At 39.4% G+C, this 20,582-nt stretch overlaps 1 protein-coding gene across 1 annotated transcript in view; it reads right to left on the bottom strand.

The window, feature by feature from the left end:
* Window positions 1–19,421, bottom strand: part of POU2AF2 (POU class 2 homeobox associating factor 2) — a 36,507-nt gene extending 17,086 nt beyond the window's left edge. The window contains exons 1-2 of the mRNA XM_004427352.2: window positions 19,285–19,421; window positions 9,429–9,538 (exon numbers count right to left, since the gene is read on the bottom strand). Coding sequence (XP_004427409.2) covers window positions 9,429–9,538; window positions 19,285–19,294 — 120 coding nt within the window. The 5' untranslated portion in view covers window positions 19,295–19,421. The remainder of the gene's footprint in view (window positions 1–9,428; window positions 9,539–19,284) is intronic.
* Window positions 19,422–20,582: the final 1,161 nt, after the last annotated feature.

Raw genomic sequence — 20,582 nt, 5'->3', positions numbered from 1 at the left:
TATAACACACATGTGCTCTGTTCTTAGATTTGACAATACAGTGATGGCTGCAATGGCTGTGATTTCTTCCTTGAATTTATGTATGGTCAGCTTCCTAAATTTAAGGCACAGATAATCAGTTTGTAGTCTTCTTTACATTCTGCTTCTTTCTTCTTTCTATCTTTTTGTTGCTGTTTAGGACTACCATTAGAGAACCAAAGAGAAGTAGCACAATATATAAATTGTCTAAATTTTAGCAGGTTTTGGGGGTTATATCTTGATTAAAATTAGAGTTCGATATCAGTAAATGCTTCCATCTGTCTTTAGCATGGAATACTAAAAATTGGCTTAGCACCTAGGAAATGAGTCCACTGGTAGTCCTCCCTCCCCATCTTTTCCCATAATTTCATAAGAAGGTAGGAGGATAAGGAAATTACCTTCCCCTTTCCTTATTAGCTATTATATTTATTAAGAATATGCATATGATTCTGTATTGTGTAAAACTATGAGAGAATGCTGGACACCATGGAGGTTGGGAGAGCATCTAAGAGGTGGATCACCAGAGCCAGCAGGTCAACTGAGCTGGTAAGCTCTATGTTTCACTGGACTCAGGGATCTCTTCCAGCCCTCAAAAGGTGGGAGAAGTGGCATTCTACGTCTAGTCCCAGGAGCAAGCCATGGGATACCAGCCTCTCAGGCCAGTTTGGCAATACTCAGAAAAAATATCACTCTTCATCAAAAGGCATAGCAGGAGAGTAAGCTTCAGGCAAGAAGAAAAGGTCAGAGCGAAATGGGTTGGGTGAGGTAGGTCCTAGATATCTCTAGGAGAGCAGAAAAGAGGCTTCTGCAAGGTCAATGTGGTATGCTTTGACTCTGGTTCAGGAAATATTTCCTCATTTACAGAGAGAGCCAGGTGCCATGGAGAGCCCAAGAGACTGGGGGGTCCAGGAGTGGTGGGGAATGACAGAGAGGAACTGTATTCTGGAAGCAGGTTCTGGGACAGAATTAGAGTTAGGTTCTAGAAGGAAATTGAGAACTTCTTATGTCTAGTTTCTTCTAAGATGTCTGGGTATCATGGGAAAGGAAGGTCCGGGTTCTGGTTTGGGCTGGGTGTGGCATCATCTGAGCAGTCTACAGAATACCTGCTGGGATGGGCAGAGACACAGACGTGTGGTTGAGAGGAGGCAAAAGTCATGGTGGGGGCCCAACATCATGTATGGAATGTGAAGAGTGAGATGAGCTCCGAGCAGAGGACCTGAAGCAGAGTGGTTATTCCAAAACTAGTCCTTCCTTGGAAGGAATGTAAATTTAAGAAGGCAATAGATTGGGTAAAATAAAGACCATGGAGTCCAACAAACATGGGTCCAAATCTGAGCTCCACTGCTTTCCACCTGATTCTTAGTTTCCACATCTGAAAAATAGATATTAGTGGCATCCTCTTAAGGCTGTTGTGTTTCTTGTCAATAAATGAAATATATTTTAAAGTGGATAAATGAAATATATGTTAAATTGGATAAATGAAAATAATTGTAAAGTCCCTACTTCAGAGCCTAGCAGTAAATGATAGCTATTATTATTAAGAATTATTATTTATCCCAGGGGGAATTGAGGTGATGGAAGGGGACCCAGGCCTGGAAGTTACCTCAATTGTCCCAGCCATGCCCATCTTTGACCAGATATTAAAGTTCGTGTGAGAATGTTTGCATTCCACATAATTGCTCTTGTGCTTTATGTGATTGTTCTGTTCTTTATTTCCCTTGCAAACTCAATTTGCAAAACTCTGGTGGAACTAGAGGAAAGGGGATGTATCTTTCTCAGATTAAAGAGGGAGTTCAACTTGGCCTTGGAGGTTGGGGGCAGAGGTACCTACGGATGGAACATGTTTTGTGGTTGGGAGAAGCTATCGAGTCAGGAAGAGAAACAGCCGTACTCAGTGGGGAGAAGAGGATACATCAAAAACTATGAGTACTGGTCCCCTCCCATCTGTACCATTCATAAGATTATATGATCCTTTGTAATTGAGGAAATGTAGGCCTAAAAAAAGTGACGTTACTTGTTAGGTCAGTAAATTGGTGGCAAATCCAATCAAAATGTTAAGACGTTTATTTCCTTCTTCCTGCCATTTGAAGTTGGAGTTTTCATAAAACAGTAGTCCATGATGGGTAAGTATAATACTTGGTTTGTTATCCAAGACTGGTTAAGTCTTTGGATATTTAGTACCGTAGAATGGGAGCAGTTGACTTTATCTTGATGAAATGCACAAAGTTAGAGTTTCAACTCTAGCCATCTTGTCCTACAAAATGGAGGAAGGTGGCATTGCTGAGTCAGAATAAAAATAAGGTTGCTAACTGTTGCTTCTACTATTTTGTTGTTTCATTTGCTCGTACTGAATCAATTTTTTAAACCTACAAAAGTCACCCAGAGGCCTTTCTAATGGTTTGACTTATTTATATTATATTAGAATTTGTAGTAATGAAGACAGAAGTATCTAACTCCCAAGGCTGCTGTTTAGAGCTCGCCACAATCTTGAGGGTATCTACCTTTGTATGGCACACTTTCACTGGAACATTGATCAAATGCTACCATGTTCCAGGTGCTATAAAAACCATAAAAGCTGCCATTTGCTGAGCACTTACAAGGTGCCACCCACCAGCTGTACTAGGTGCTTTATACCCATTATCTAATTTCATTTTCACGACACCTCTATGGTGTGTATCACTATTCCCATTTACATAGGAGGAAACTGAGGCCCAGAGAAGTTAGATCCCTTTCACATGCTAGAGTCAGATCCTCAGTCTGTCTGACTCTGAAACACAATCTCTTAACCATTCTATCATACTACCTTTCCCCCTGGGCTGGAGGGTCCAAAAGGAACAAACAGAAATAGCAAGACATTAGTGAGGTGACATTTAAGAAAACAAGCAGTTATAGTGCAATGTAATAACTATTTTAGCAGATAAGTGTGCTGGAGGCTCTGGGAGCAGAGGGGAATGTTTGGGAGAACTTAGCAGGCAAGACTAGAACTGAATTTTGAAGGGTCATGTGCCAGGCCTGGCCAGGCCTCTCAACCTGCGCTTTCACTTCTCCACCCACAGACCAAGTTGGTCCACCCACTGAACATCAGGGTGTCTCCTCTCCCTCTGGACCTTTGCCCCCTCCAGGTGTTCTGTTTGGCCCCTACCGCTCCTCACTGCTCACCTGAGTTATCTTCTTTATTCAAAGCTTAGCTCAAGGCTCACCCTCCTCCCAGAAGTCTTCTACCTCTTACCCTGTCCATGCTTTGCTCATCCTCTTCTCAACCTCCATAGAGTTCACTGATGGTCACTATTGTGCATTTGGCACTTGGAGCAAAGCCATCTTTTTATTTTTAATCACTTATTTCAAGTATAATTCCTTCTCCCACAATTGGACTGTAAATTTCTTCAGGTCAATGAATTTCTCATGTCACTTTGAATTCTAACATTCCTTGAGTGCGGTAAGTATTTAATAGCAACAGCATTGATTGAGCACACACCATGTGTGAAGCCCTTGACAAATATTAAATCCTTGCAAGGTGGATATTCTCTTCCCTTGACAGCAAGATTAAGTAACTTTACCATCACCATACAGTTAGCAAATGGCAGAGCTGGGATTTGAGTTCAGGCCATCTGAATCTAGAGCCCAAACTCTTCACGATGCTATGCGGCCTGTGTTTGTGATGATGAACTTCAGTCAACCTAAGTGCTATAGGTTCCCAGTTGACAGAGTGATCTGAAACATCAGCTCAAAGATGCTTCAGCTTGGGTGTGAGCTAGTTCTCAGAGATTCAGATCTATTTTGAATCCTAAACAGTGAGATGGAAACATTTGAAATACTAATAACAAAAATAAAAAAGATAAAGGAATGGGATAAACTTTTAAAAGTTTGGGTATTAAAATTGAGTACTGAAATGGGAGTGACCCAGCTCTCTACTTTTATTGATAAGGACACTGAAGTCCAGTGAGGAGAACGGAATTGCCTGAGACCACTGATAGCCAGAAGGAGGGGTTCAATCAGACTAAGGAAGGAGCGATTTCTCTTTTGGTGTAGAAGAGATGTCTCGGATGTGTTTTCCAAAGTTTCAGGGAAATCAAGGAAACTTTGAGATGCTTTAATACACAGTTCCCAATTGCATATTTTCTTTTTCTAACACTTCATAAGAAATCCAAATGCAAATCACAGATATGGACATCACAATGTTTACACTTGGTAACTGAAGTGTTCATGTGATTGGTGCTGCAAAACAGCAGCTGGATATAGAACTAAACAAATCTCTAACTAGCCGTCCTGGTAGAAAGACAGACAGTTATTACGGATGGAGCCAGGCAATGCACATCTGTTCCACTGTTAGAGTTTACGCACCTCTCAGCCAAGATCAAACACTTTCGATTACTCTATGCCATAAATGCACTGTATGGCACCCATTTACCTTCTGTTCCTTCAAATTTTTTCATCATTGTGTACTACTGTCATGCTCCTTTCATGTTTTCCTTCCAAAAATAATTAAGAAAGATTATTAACCAAAACACCCAGCTGACAGTACAGCTTTATCCTATATGTTCTTATGTAGAGATTTTAGCAGCTAATTTAAATGTAAGGATTTGGGAAAATACACAAAGGGAAAATAATTGTAAATAATTATTATTTGAAAAGCAAGCACTTCAGGTTGGTATAAAAAGAATCATGCCAAGTGGAAATAGTTCAATTTTTGTCTGTGTATGTATAAATATGTATAATTCAATGCTGATATAATCCAAATATATTTCCCACTTGGGAGAGATCTCCTCAACATTTTCCTCAGTTTAGACCTTCCGAAAACAACCAGAAATCTTCACTTATTTTTCCTCGCGTCTATGTAGAATATTAACTTAAAGTAACTTTCATATCTATTTCCTTATTGTTCCTCACTATAACATTTTGATGAGTGAGCAGAGCAGGATAGCTATTAGTGTGTCCATAAACCAATAAAATAGAGTGAACATCAGACCCTGATTCCCATTCTTAATCTCCCCGATATTGCATTGTACTCCCCAATTCCACTACACAATTCTAATTCTAAACTGCTTTCTATTTCCTACTCAGCAAGTTTAAAAGTTTTTTCCTCATGCCAGCTGTTGTATATTCAATGATTTTAAATGAATCTTTATGATAGCTTAAGAAAAACTTGATTAGAAAGCTCAATAGCCTGCAAATCATTCACTGAATTTCAAAACAAAATGAAAAATTGTGGCTATTAGGCTTATTGCCACTTCTTTTTTATTTTACTATACATAACTAAGAGTTCACTGAATTTTGTGATGTTATTAAAAAATTTCAATGATTAGCTTTTATGGAACTCAGTTGAAATAGTGTAATAGAAAAAATACAACTAAACCTACACGAAAAGTCTAATTATATATTTTTTGGTACTAGATGTTGGTGAATGGCCCATGTTTTAAATATTCTGGTGCAAGATCTAGTAGTATAGTGAAGAATAACAGAAAAATGTGAGAAAGAAAGAGAAAAGCCATTATTTAAAAACAGATATCCATACTAATAGTTGGGAAACCACAGGGTAATGGCTAAAACATACAGAAGTGGTTGTAAGTCCAGTCTTTGGTGAAAGTCTCTTTTGATGCAAGGGATTTTTTTTCCCCTTTGAGTCCTACTGCAAAGATGTAAAAAACATCTCATGATATCAAAAGCAGATGTTCTTGAGGGAAATTGTAGTAAAGATGGATCAACACAGCCTGTGTAAACTTATCAAAGTGTAGTCACAAAGAGAAGAGCAGCAATTTGAGCATCAGATAGATGCTTCCTAAAGGATACTTATCCGGGGGTACATGGTTTTCATAATGTATGTGTATTTGTTTCCTAGGGCTGCTGTAACAAATTACCATAGCCTGGCTTTTAAGGTCTTTTTAAAGACCGAAATTTATTCTTTCACAGTTCTGGAGGCCAGCAGTCCAAATCAAGGTGTTGGCAGGGCTGTGCTCCCTATGGGACCCTTGGGGGGAATCCATCCTTTGCCTTTTCCAGCTGTTGGTGGCTGCCTGCATTCCCTGACTTGTGGCCATGTGGCTCCAATCTCTGCCTTTGTGGTCACATTGCCTCTTCCTCTTTTGCGTGTCTTCTTCTCTGTGTGTGTCTCTCTCAAAACTCCCTCTTATAAGGATACATGCCATTGCTTTCAGGGCCCACCACTTACCAGGGTAAGTGCCTCCTTTCGAGATCCTTAACTTAATCACATATTTTGCCATACAAGGCAGCATTCACAGGTTCTAGAGATTTGACTTAGGATCCTTGGGAGGTCCATTTTTTGGCCTAGCACAATACGTACGGTAAAACCACATGGGAGGGCCTTCAATCTCCTCAAGTTAGCCTGTGACTGATTATTATCCATGTTATCAGTAGCAAATTTTAAACATGTCCAAGGATGGATTGCCTATCTGAACTTATTAAAAGATATTGAACTTATTGTGATCTAGTTCATCGGTATAAAAAAGAGGAGGTAGTCTCTACCCATGAAAGTAGAGCCCCACAGGTGCCTGCCGGTAACATGATTCTCCATAATTCTCCACGATTCCTGCTCATTGGTTTGTGTTTGCAACAGGGACAGAAATAGGTCCTTGAGAGTTGATAATTAATTAATACGATATCCTTCTTGGGATATACAGATATTCTAGTATAGTGGCTGAGAAGATTCAACATGACTAAGTGGACAGTAAAATCAATTCAATTCATGGAGATACCTAAAGTCCAAATAACCACATTTTGGGACTGTATGCATTTAATTACCCAAATTTAAAAGGACATTGAAATGAGGATGAGAGTAAGATACTAATGTTGAGACGTTGGATAATATTTGTGAACACAAAGTTAAGGCTGAGTTCATACTGCCCATGTACTCGATGCCTGAGAGAAACTACCACAGTTAGAGCTGGTTTGCACATTTCCAGTCCTAGAAGTTCTTTCTACATGATATGTTTTCTTATGTTTTGATTTTCTTTATTTGCATGTGCTATAGCCTTAATGTTTGTGTCCTCTCAAAATTCATACATGAATATTCTAATGTCCAGTATGATGTATTAGGAGATGGTGACTTTGGGAGGTGATCAGGTCATGAGGGCAGACACCTCATGAATGGGATTAGTGCCTTTAGAAAAGAGACCAGAGAGATCCCTAGGGCCTTCCACCCTGTGAAGATACAACAAAAAGTCTGCATCTTGGAAGAGGAATTTCACCAAAACCAGACCATGCTGGCACCCTGATCTTGGGCTTCCAGCCTCCAGGACTGTGAGAAATTCTTAAACTACCCAGTCTGTGGTATTTTGTCATAGCAGCCCAAACGGATGAAGACAGCATGAGCCAGAGATTATTCTACTCCAGTCACATTGATCTTTCCCTTTAAAAGGAACATGGAATTAGAAGTCAGAAGACCTCCCACTTGTGCAGCTTGGAAACAATCACTTTCCTTCTCTTTTTCTCAACTTTTTCGTCTGTAAAATGAGAAACCATGTAAATATCACTTTCACAGGATTAGTATATCTATGAATGAGATAACACACAAGGTAGTACGCTTTAAACTGTGCTTATATAGACAGTATTACGGTCTTCATGTCACATGGCCATGCTGCCTGGCCTTTTGTCTTTAGTGTTCAATGTGGTGCTTGGTTATATGGTCTTGTATTTATTAAACATATAAGTATTTTCCCTTTCCCCCAGGTTGTTTAGTGTTTAATGGCACAGACTGTGTATTACGCGTTTCCTGTACCCACTTTGGCTATAACACTTTCAATGTCACTGGGCCAATAGCAACAGCTCAACAAGTTCCTATCTGGGTGGAGATCAGTACCTTGGCTGTGGTGTGTGATGTTCTGACACTTGCCCTTTGCTCTGCGGTAAAGTTCTCAAACTGTGATGTACAAAGGAATCACCCAAGGAGCTTGTTACAAATGACCATTCTCTGGCCCCAGCCCAATAACCGTATGTTAGTAGATATGGGACAGGGACCAGGAATCTGCATTTTAAAATTAAATCAAATAATATGGCTTATTATTAATTATGTTTATATTGTTATAGCTTTTAAAAAGTAAAAACATCAAAAAATAGAGAAAACACACTGTTTGATAGTCACAGATCTTGAGCAAGAAGTCATGTTATGTAATTTCTTAAAGAAAAATATATTTATATTCACCATTTGGATAATTGCCTTCTTATCTTTTTATGTAACCTGTCTTTTTGTGTAATTGTCTGGTATAGTGCCTTATCATTTGAATGTGGGTATTGGTGATGATGCCAAGGAGTGAGTGATATCGTTACTCACGTAGGGCAGATACAGTTCTGCTCTTGGACTATGACGTTATCCTCATTGTGACTCTTGTCTTCTCAACTGACAGTTTGCTTGGAACTTTCATCAAGTTTCACAATTCTAGCTATAGTTGTGGTCAAGAAATCTGGATTGCTTCCATGAGGGTGTGGTTCATTTAGAGTAGACTGAACTCTCTTTGTCTCTCTCTCTCTCTCTCTCTCTCTTCTCTCTCTCTCAAGAGACGAAGTTGGCATGGTTTAAAAGAAAGGAAAAAAGAAAATGTGCAATAAAATGTGTCCTTGGATGGTAATAAATCCAATCTTGAGTTGGGCCATTTAAAACATGTCTCAGAATTTTGATTTTGGAGTAGTGCTCAACATAGTGCCGACATTTGGGGCAGACACACTGGAAGAACCAGTACCTATCGTGTACCAGCCTCTGTCCAAGTGCCGTACGTGAGTGCCTTGTTTATTCCTTGTCATCTGCTCTCATGTTCTGCACCCAGCAATGCCTGACAGATGCCTGACATTCATGTTGTTATATTTTACCTCATAGAATAAGTGATTATATACCCATCTTGATAACCAACTGCTATTTCCCTTCTAGAATCATCTATGAAGATCTGGGTACAACTACTTAAACATTTTAGGCACAGAGTGGAGCTATTTATGAAGACATGATGGCAGGTAGAGGTTTTAGACTTAAAGACATCTTCTACTAGGATTTTAAAACCTGATTTTGCATATTACAGAGAGGATTTTTCTAAGTTGTTGCTGTCAGGTTTGGAATAATATGTGAATGAAGGTCAGCATTATTCCCACCAACTGAGCCTTTGTTCATTCATGACTGGGGGAAATGAAAAAGTCAGGTCACATCATCTTTTCATTGCCACTAGCTGAAGTAGCCAGCCAATAAGCTCACAGAGCTCTTGGAATCCTTGCTCATAGCTTGACAGATGTGCCGTAATGTTAATAATAGTAATTACATAGTGTGTGCCAGTTAAAGGAGGGCTTTGCTACGGAGAATATCAGACTCCAGAGGCCAGAGATTGATGTGTAGATATAGGGAGAAGGGGGATAACTGACCTTAATAGAAGACTTAAGCCCCCAAAGACTTAAGAATGTATTAAATTGAGACTTACATTAAATCTTGAGTTGCTTGTCTGCCTGGATCGTTTTTCTGCCAGTAGATCTTTGACTGTGTGCTTCACTCTCACGCCTTGATACACGCGTTTGCTGTAGTCTCCTGGGACTTAAGCAAATGAAATAGTAACCATCAAATGCGGATGGAGTAATTAGGTTAACCTCCCAAGGGACCTATTCAAAGGCTGATAATTGTGATGCTATTTTCTTGTTAGAATGATACACTTGAATTTGAAGTGGCTTCAATAGAATTAAACTTCATTTAGTTTTATCTCCTGGTTTTTGATAGAAACTCATCCAAGCTCTGCTTAAGTGAAAGAAGCATCCTCTACACAACAGATCTTCAAAGTATCCTCTTTTTTGTACTCTGATTTGTCAAGATTTATTCCAGGAGGATTTACAATTTATGCTTTAATCGCAAGATCATGGATCAGATGCAACTTGAAATAATGCTTCATACTATATGATGCAAAAGTCAGATTTGCATGATTCAGGTTACAGAGTGACAGTATTCCTGCTGCATCATATTTCTACCCAATGTGGGTGAGCAGGTCAACTGGACTCTTTTAAGAAGATTCTGTTCCTAAGAAGAAATTCATTTTTTTACTGCACTAAATTAAGTATTTTTTATTTTTGAAAATATAGTGATTCAACATGAGGAGTTGCTTCTTTGAACCTAGGCCAAAGATAAGAGTCATTCATTCATTTAACAAATATTTATTGAGCACTTATCATGTGCACTTACTGAACATATTATAATGCCTGGCAATTTACATGTATTATTCCATTTGATCCATTTTACAGATGAAGAAACTGAGGTCTGGGGCTAAGCTACTTGCCAGGGTCTCATAGCCGCTAATAAGCAATAGAGCTGGGATCCAGACTTAGGTCAGATTTTCGCACTAACAACCAGAAAAATTTGCTATTTTCACCATGAGGAAATTACAGAGAGATAACAGACGATAAAGAATAATGTTTCTCCAAGATTCTGAAATTGGCAACACTGCTCCTAGGGATGGTGAGTTCCTTGTCGCTGAGGATGGTCAAGCAATGACAGGAGAACCTTTTGTTTGGACTATTAGAGAAAGCATTTAGGTGCTGAATTGGTAGTTGAACAAGAGGAATTATAAGGTATTTTTTTTTTTTTTAAGATTTTTATTTATTTATTTTTTTCTCCCCAAAGCCCCAGTAGATAGTTGTATGTCATAGCTGCACATCCTTCCAGCTGCTGCATGTGGGACGCGGCCTCAGCATGGCCAGAGAAGCAGCGCGTCGGTGCGCGCCTGGGATCCGAACCTGGGCCGCCAGCAGCAGAGCACGCGCACCCAACTGCCAAGCCACGGGGCCGGCCCTAAGGTAGTTTTTTTAACTCTGAAATCATTGATCTGCAGCAGGTTGGATGGTTTCAATTCATTTTAATTGAAGTGTCGCTGGCTTACCAGCAATTTCAGCTGGCACAGAATTCAGCATCCTTATGTATGGCAGAATATATTAACATATATATATATGTACATATGTATGTGTATGTATTTGGCATATAACCAAAAATATTCTCTAATCTGGTTAAACTTGTAGATAGTCTAAGATATATTTGATTTATGAGTCAAATATCATTACAAAAAGAATAAAGGAAGGAAGAAAGGAAGAAACCAAAACCAACACCAGAGACGGAGTGGTGCATTAGATAAAAGAGGCTGCTGGCTTAGGAATCAGTGTTACACGACCACATGACCACATATTAGTCACTGATGGGAAAAATCACTATCTCTCAGCCCTGTAGTCTTCATCTGTAAAATGGGTATAGTAATCTCTCTGTAGGTGACTTCAGAGTTTTATAAGATATGCATAGGAAAATACTTTGAAAACTACCAAGTTTTATACAAAATACCTGTACAAAATGAAGGAGAAAAAAAAATCTAAGTTCCAAGACAGTTTATTATTCAATTCAAATAAAGCCACATGCAACCTGACTTTAGTAAAACAAAGTTATTTGTTTTTTGTTTTTTTTTTTTTGGTGAGGAAGATTAGCCCTGAGCTAACATCTGTGCCAATCTTCCTCTATTTTGTATGTGGGTCACTGCCACAGCATGGCTTGACAAGTGGTTTAGGTCCACGCCCAGGATCTGAACCCGTGAACCTGGGCTGCCAAAGCAAAACATGGTGGGCTTAATCATTATGCCACAAGGCTGGACCCAAAACAGTTATTTGAATGGTCCTTTGGGTCTAATTTTGACAGGATCTAATTTTGGTCTCTATAACTTTTAATTAAAGAAGTTGGAAGTATTTCTTTCAAATTAGCCTCAAATTTAAAGCTAATAACCTTATGTTTGTTCCAAAGGAATCTAAGTGTTGCTCCTAGAATTAGGTAATGTCTTAATATTTGGAAAAGCCTAAGGCTACGTTTATTCATCAATGATTTATTGAGTATTTTCTATGTGTCAGGCATTGTGTCAGAACTGGGGATACAAAAGGACATGCAGTCTAGTGGGAGAAGAGAAATACTTAAAAAATAATCATAATGCAAATGTGCTAAGTGCAACAACAGAAATATGCCTAGGGTAGTCAGAAAAACATAGAATGTGTCAATTCCTTGTGAGGGGGGCAGTTAGGGAAGGCAAGGTGATACTCGAGCTAAGGTAAGGGAAGGGTGATGACGGCAAAATGGGCAAGAACATTCCAGGTACAGAGGACAGTATGGGCAAAGGCCTGGAGGCAAGAATAGAAAGAGATATGTGAGGGAGGAAGTGGCAGGAAGTGAGCCTGGGGAAATGAAACAAGTAGGGCTCAGTCATGAAGTTTCTCATGGGTGAAGGAGTTTGGACTTCATCCTGTCAGAAGTGAGCCATTGCAGGCTTTTAAGCATGGGAGTAGTGTGGTTAGATTTGCATTTTAGACAGACATTTCTGGCAGCTGTGTAGAGGGTAGATTAAGAATCACAAAGCCACGGGGAGATCAGTCAGGGGGATTCTAGAATAATTCAGGCAAGTGGTAATGGGGTTTGAGTAGGGGTAGATAGGAAGGCAAGGAGCAGACAGGTTTGAAAATTATTTAGATGTGGGAGAGAAATGAGTGAGAGGATTCAAGGGTGATTCTCAAGTTTCCACCAGGGGATTGGTCTGGGTATGTAAGTTTCAGAGCCATCATGATGTTGATGGTAATGAAACCAGGAAGAGGATGACATCTTTTGGGGAGTGTTTGAAAGACAAAGTCAAATGGTGGCACATATAGAAACAATATGTGTCTGGCACACTGGTACAAACAGGCCAGGCTACCCCCAAGGGCTGAGAGGATCAATATCTTGGAACTGCTATAATGCTGACTCCTGACACACTGGTTGGGAAGCTCTGGACTTAATGGTTACGGATGGAATCCTGGGGATTGTTGACATTTGAAGGGTTGTCAGAGGAGGAGGAGAGAAACCTATGAAGAAGAAATGGTAGGAGAAGAACCAGAAAAAAAACAGAGGAAGTATGCACCACAGAATTCAGGGGAAGAGACTGCAAGAAAGAAGGAAAAAGTATAAGATGCAGCAGAAGGATCCAGGAACATAAGGACAGCAAAGCATCCTTTTCTTTCCCTTCAGTGGTTAGCGTTGACCTTAGCAATGGCAATTTGGGAAGTGTGGGGTAACTAGTAGCCAGATAATGTCAAGGGAGGAGATAGAGATAGGGAGGGAGACTACTTCTTCCTGAAGTTTGAATGAGAAAGGGAAGTAACAGATTGAATGATCATTGGAGAGAACACCAGGGTCAAGGAGAAGTTTGCTTATGTTTTTATGTCTATTTATGGGTAGGACAGGTTTGAGGATATTTGAGTAGGACAGAAGGAGGGACTCAAGATTTAGGAAAGAGGGAGAAAATGATAGAAGATGGTCTTGAAGAGGAAGCAAGAAATTGGGGTCAAGGGCACAGGCTGGTTTTCAACCGCTGAGACTGAAATAAAGAAGGCGGGGGAGGGGTGGAGGCTGGGAGGTAGGGTCAGTGACTGAGACAGCTCTAGTGCCTGTCCAGCAGCCTGGAGTAGGATAGTGACTCAAGTACTAAAGGTCAGAACCAGGCAGGGGTCAAAGCCAGACAGACGAGTCAAAGTGAGAATATACACCAGTGACCCTCAAAGTGTGATCCCGGGCCAGCAGCAACTGGCATCGGCTAGGAACTTGTTAGAAATGCAGATTCTCAGGCCCTACTCCGGATGTACCAAATCAGAAACTTTAGGGGGCACCCAGCCGTTGTGTTTTAAAAAGCCCTCCAGGTGATTCTGATGTTCTCTGAAGTTTGAGAACCACGGCTATACATAAGGGTAAGGACATTATAAGGTTCCTGTAGAGGTGAGGGCCAACTCTAACCTAGGCATTCCTAGCTGACCAAAAAGGGGAACATCTGGCTGACCGATGATGGGTGTGGACCTAGATCTGAGAAGGAGGACGGATTGGAAGTTGAAGAGGTCCAGGCTAGATCCTGTGTGTGTTTGCATATGGTCTTGGCTTTATTTTTTTCCAAAGGGCTTTTTAGTTGATGATTTCAATTTGAATTACCAATTTATTCTTTATGTGTATGCCAAAAAGCCTAGAGGAAATACATCTATTCTAAATACATTTAACAAATAACCACAAGGTGACTAACAGAGGAATAAAGTTTATGAGATGACAAATAACCAGATCAAAACTTCTGGAGTTTTGTCAAACAAAACAATCAGTCTTATGTACCAGTTGGCATTGACTTAGCGCAAAATATGGGGCTACATGCCACAGGGGATGCGAAATAAGTTTAGAACATATAACAGATGTCCTCAAAGAGACTCTATTGTAGTGAGAGAAATAAGACTTTCACATGTGAAAGAGTAGGGGAGGGGAAGAACACAGCTTGGTTTGTTGGTGAAAGTTTTGTGGGAAGGGCTGGGACTTAGGTTGGACTTAGAAGGATGTGGATAGGTTAGGAGGAGGGAGAAGGGCCTCGAGCATCAGGCATGGCATGAGCAAAGCAGAGGTGGGAAGGAGAAAGGCATGTGTAGAAAGGGTAAGGAACTGGGGTAATTGGAGTTAATGGATTTATGTGTCATCAATATATAGATAAGTTCAGATGGATGACCCTAGCCCAGACCTGTCTCGGACTTTAGACTTGGTTGTCTATCTTCACTTGGATGTTTAGCAGATATTTCAAACTCCACATGTCTAAACCTAAACTCCATTCTCCTTTCCATATTTGCTTTATCTAAAACTTTCCTATCTCAATTGATGGCAGCTTCATCCTTCTAGTTGCTCAGTCTCAAAGCTATAGAGTCATCCTTGATTCCTCTCTTTCTCTTATACTTCACAACTCATCCTTTAGGAATTCCTGACAGTGCCACCTACAACATAGGTCCAGAATCTGCTGACTTTTCTCCACCTCCACTGCTAATATCCACGTACAATAGTAGATTGTACATCTATAGTGTAGATTACTACACCAGCCGTCTAACTGGTCTCCTTGTTCCCACTCTTCACCCCTGTCCCCAGTCTATGTCAACACAGCAGCCAAAGTAATCCTTTAAAAAAGAAAGTCCAATTGCATCACTCCTCTTCTCAAAACCATACAATGGGTCCCCATGTCACTCAGAGTAAAAGCCAAAGTCATTACAATGGATCTACATAACCTTGTTCCGTGGTACCTCTGATCTCATCTCCTATTACTCTCTCCTTGCCCACTGAACTCCAGCCAGTTTCTGAAATGTACCAAACACAACACTTCTGTCTTAGGACCTTTGCATTGGCTGTTCACTGTATCTGGAATATTCTTCTCCCAGTAATTCACATAGCTAAATGCCCTTATCTCCTTCAAGTTTTGGCTCAAATGTTATCTTCTCAATGAGAACATATTTAAAGTTGTACCTTCGCCATAAAACATTCCTAATTCCCCCTACCCTACTCTACTTTTTCTTTCTATGTAACACTTGTCCCTTTATAATGTCCTATATGATTTCCTTATTTATTAAGTTTATTGTTTATTGTCTGTCTGCTCCTTGGTAGAATGTAAACTCCACGAGGGTGGGGATCTTTGCTCATTTTTTCTCACTGAAACATCTCAAGTGCCAACGTCTAGAACAGTGCCTGATACATAGTAGGCTTTCATTAAATATTTGGTGAAAGCATCTTTTTTTTTTCATTGAGAATAATGGAAGTGTTGAACGTCTTGAAAACCAGGCTGTAAAAATTTATACTTTATGTTGTAGGAAATAGAAACCGTTGAACTCTTTGAACAGAAGAGTATCCTGACTTTGTCATATTTTTGGGAAGAATTGGAATACTCTTAGAAGATTAACTGAGGGTAGATCCCAGGATGGGTTGAGGATGAGAAAGCAGAGTGGATGGGAAATGGTAAAATAGTTAGAGGCTACCCAGAAACAGTGGAAATGACAAGGAAAGGACATATTTAAGAGGCCTTTCAAAAGAAAACATACGCACACACAATAAAAAAAGACTACCATGATTAAAAAGAGAAATGAAGAAGGCAGGGAAGAGAGTCAGTTTTGCTGAGGAAAGAAGAATCCAGTTTTGAACATGTTGATTTTGAGGTTGTGGTGGCATAATCAAACACAACCACCCTGTAGATAGGCCGAGAACGTTGACCAGGGTTAGAACTATACACCTAAGAAATATCTTTTAAACTATGGTAATTAAAGCTGTGAAAATAAATTCTCCAAGGAAGCCTTTGTAGCAAGAGAAGAATAGAAATTTGAACTCTGAGCCTTGGGAAATGGCTACAGTTCTGATGCCCAGGGAAAGGCAGGGGACGCGGAAGGAGGAGAGGTCGGCAATGTAGGTATGTAATGTACCAGAGTAGTAGTGTCAGGGAAGTGAAAGCAAGAGGGAGTGTAGAGAAAGGAATAACCAGAGTTGTCGAGTATCTGGCACCAGGTAGGTGCTCAGTAAATACCCATGAAGTAAATAAAGTGCTGTGGAGAAGTTGAGGAAAATGAAGGCTCAGAAATCATAGGGTTTGGAAAGGTGCAGATCTTTAGAACATGGAAGAGAGCAGTTTCATAAGAGGTGGGAAGGAAACCCTTTCTCTGAGGCTCTGTGAGAGCCTGATGGAAAGAAAAAAGGGGCAGTGGGGCTAAACCATGCTCTGAAACAGAGGGACAAAAAAGCGAGAACCGACACTTTACACAGCACATGAGGTGAATTAAAATAAATTTTAACTAAACAATGGAACCTAGTATAAATTCTTTAAACTATCACCTGGAGTATTCTTCATGTTTTTGAGAATTCTGAAAGTTCCCTAATCTACCTGGCTTCTCTCTTTTGGAGAGGAGTGACATTTAGAGTTTAAAATGTTACCGGTATTCCTACTCCCAAACATTTTTTCCCCTGTGCATTGTGTCTATTTAAAGACTCCACACCTGCATAAACCAGGAGACGCTTAAGAGTTTTTATTCAAATACTCTAGATACAAACTTGCATTCAGATCAGTTGTTTAGAAAACAGAGACGTGTTTCCGGAGGGAAAGCACAAGTAAATTTATTAATAAGAATCAATTTATCCTTTAGAATTTGGAAAACAATTTTTTGTACTGTAGTATTGTGATTATCTATATGCAGCAAATTGTCTCAGTCACATCCTCTCCTTATTTCTGTTCCCTTTGATGAAGAATCTGGCCTATCATAGATTTCATGGTGCTGTTGCTTTAATATTTTTTTTGAAAATTAAACATTTTCTCTATTAAGTCAAACTCATATATTCTGAAACTCAATATTTAAAATTAGGTGATTCCTAAACTGTTTTTAGTTATTAAATATCAAGTACATTTATAGTATTTGAAGCATCTTCTTATTTTACTTTTTTTTTTTCAATGATTTTTTTTTTTTTTTGTGAGGAAGGTCAGCCCTGAGCTAACATCCATGCCAATCCTCCTCTTTTTGCTGAGGAAGACCGGCCCTGAGCTAAAATCTATTGCCAATCCTCCTCCTTTTTTTCCCTTTTTCTCCCCAAGGCCCCAGTAGATAGTTGTATGTCATAGTTGCACATCCTTCTAGTTGCTGTATGTGGGATGCCAACTCAGCATGGCGGGACAAGCGTTGCCTCAGTGTGCGCCTGGGATCTGAACCCGGGCCACCAGTAGCAGAGCGCGCGCACTTAACCGCTAAGCCACGGGGCTGGCCCTGATTTTACTATTTTTTGATGACATTTTCTGGAATGCTTGCTTTTAAATTCTTTAGAATCTCTAAGCAGGTGCTTGTTATATAAGGTAAGAGAATACAGAGATAGTTCAAATCAAAAAAAGAATAAAACAAAAAAAATCCGTAACTTTAGGAAAAAACAATTCACATTTTGATTTACATCATTAGACAATGGCAAGATTAAGATGATAGACGATGTCTCGCTGAATTGTAGTCCCTCAAGGTATGGACCATAGGCACACTCTCACTTAAGACAGAGCAGAATAAAAATCCTGAATGATGGATTATTGGTAGATAGCATCCATGTTTGTTGCATTTCTCTGCCTGTCAGGGAAGCGCCAAGAATGAGGTCCCGGACAGTCCAGTGGCAGTGCCGGGTGTTGACCCACCGTCTGGCTCAGGTGCTCCCCTGGCAGTGTGGGGACCCCTCTTCTCACCCCACTAACCCAGCTCAGCCTGCCTTGCTGAGGATCAGAGCTCTCTTGCTGAGGGGAGGTGATAACCCACCTAAGAATAAATAGTTCTAGCTCTACACCCACTAGAGGCTCAGCGTTTGTGTTTCCACTTCTGATCTGGGGAAATGATCTCATATTAGTTTTGTTATGGGAAAACTCCAGCAGAAGGCAAGTTCGGCAACTAATCTTGAAATGTTCAAAATATTAATTGTTAAGCATAAAATAGTATATCCTACTTATGAAATCTTAAACTAGAAATAAAGACTGAAGCTTTTAAAGAAATGAGGCCAAATTAGTTAACATGTTAGGATTTGGTAGACTTTTGGTTTGCCCACACCATCGGCATCCATATGCCCCTCCCAATAGCCACCCCTCTCTCCCAACTTTAAGCCTCATAGCTGGGTCCAAGAACTTAGCACTTCTGTCAATAACCAATTCCATGCTGCAGAACACAGATCCTCTTACGGCTCTTGCTATCCTCTTATCTTTTGAGATCTGACTTTGAAGAACTGTGGTATTTTAAAAAATATTAATTTTTCTTTCAAGGTAACTTAACAAGGTATTTTTGAAATACTTCTTCTGTCATTATTTATTAACATTTTAAATGCTAACTTTTTAATCTCAAATTTGTTCCTAAATGGATGGGTTTTACTCTATGTTGACAGTAACATTTGTGTCCTAGAGTGAACAAACTGGGAAAGATCTCTATATAGTTTGAATTCATTAAATAACAGCTCATGCTCTTCCTTAGCATGTGTCTGTGGAAAGTCCTTCATCCTTAGCCTAACAGCCTAAAGTGAGATGCATAAATAAAAGATATTTCAAGTTCTATATAAATATTGATTCTTATGCACTTTCCTTATAGTAATTGACGGCTTACCGAGAGTTGTTACATTTAACATAAAATTTTTCTATATTGGAAAAGAATGCTTTAATATCCAAGTCCTCATTTTATAAAAATAATGTTCAATAAAGTTGATCTTTCAAAATAAACACATACCTAAACTCTATGTGGCAAACATACATCTAACAATTAGTGATTAATTGTGACTATTATGAAATAGTAAAATTATGAAAATATTACCAGGAGTTCTAAATTGTTGGCCTCTGGTCTGTGTTTTTGTATAGCCAGAGTTAGGGATATCTCTTCTTGTCCTTTACTTTATGTTGTGACTTTGTGACATCAAAAATAAACATTAGGATTATTAAAGTTTTTTTTACATTTTAATAATCAATATTGACTCACCACTTTCCATTCTGGATGGTTCTGGTGAATTTCCTTCTTAACACCAATGTAGGATTTCCGGGCAATGGCGTATTCTCCTCGATAAGGGGTCCTGGTCTCCTGGAAAGTTCAGCCTGATCCTGATGGGAAAGGCTTCTGTACACGGTAGTGATGCTTCTGAAATGACTTGCTTTAGATTTGATTAAATGCAAATCCTTTGGTGTCTGTTTCTCTACAATTTGCATCCTCAATGTAGATTATGTATGAAGGTACATTTGTCCTCCCCAAGAAGATTTTTATTCAGTAACAGTGAGTTTCCATTAGGAACAAACTCTCTTAAAAGTTTATTATGGAAACAAGGAATCTATTTGTTTTATGAATAGCAGTATCATTTTCTATCCCTTTAATTTAGAGTTAGGTTTTAAAAAATAGTGTATATGAAAAACACTAAGCTGGAAATATAGCTACTAAGCCTGTAATACTTAGATTATGGGTACGTGATTTTTAAAAGCTAGGTGTCTTTCAGATATAGAGAGAATTCTAGGAAGATACACTTAGGAATAAAAATAAAAATGGATGTCACTTTAATACAATTGGGTGGCCTTTTTATTATATATAAAACATGAATGTGTGATCTATAGCAAAGGTTCCTAAACCTGGCAGTGCATCAGAATCACCAGAGGAGCTCATTAGAGACAGCTTTGCTCAGCCTCCATCAAATTCTAATTCAGAATCTTTTGAAGTATGACCCAGATAACTATATTTTAAAACAAACTTTCAGATTTTTTTTAAAAAGGGTCTTTTGGTAACAGTCAGCATTGTGAACTTCTCTAGAGCAAAATTTAAAGAAACCAGATTTCTGACACTTCTCTCGTTCATCTACCCACCCACAATTTGTGCTTAACTTGAGTTTGGTTCTGTCTCCCAGTCTGAACAGTTAGTTCCTGGACATTTTCCTAGTTATTCTGGATTCGTATAACATTTGGTATTTCAGGACTTCAAATGGGTATCATCCAGTGATCCTCCAACCTGGCTCTGTGTCACATGCCCTTACTCATTTCAGACAAATGGAATATAGAGAACAGTGGTTCTCAAAGTGGGTTCTGCAGATCCCCAGAGGTCCCGGAGACTGATTCAGGAGATCTAAAAAGTCCAAACTAATTTCATAATGAAACTAATAAGTTATTTTCCTTTTACTCTCTTATTCTCTTGTGAATGTACAGAGGAGTTTTCTAGAGGTCACATGATGTGTGATATTTTAACAGGTTGGATGGAGAAGCATATATGAGAATTCAGGTGTGTTTAATGAAGCCAGACAA

This window comes from Ceratotherium simum, chromosome 7 (assembly GCF_057802395.1).
Source record: "Ceratotherium simum simum isolate JZ-2026a chromosome 7, ASM5780239v1, whole genome shotgun sequence".
Classification (NCBI taxonomy): Eukaryota; Metazoa; Chordata; class Mammalia; order Perissodactyla; family Rhinocerotidae; genus Ceratotherium; species Ceratotherium simum.
The sequence above is the reverse complement of the archived record's forward strand: the minus strand, read 5'-3'. Positions and strand labels throughout refer to the sequence as shown.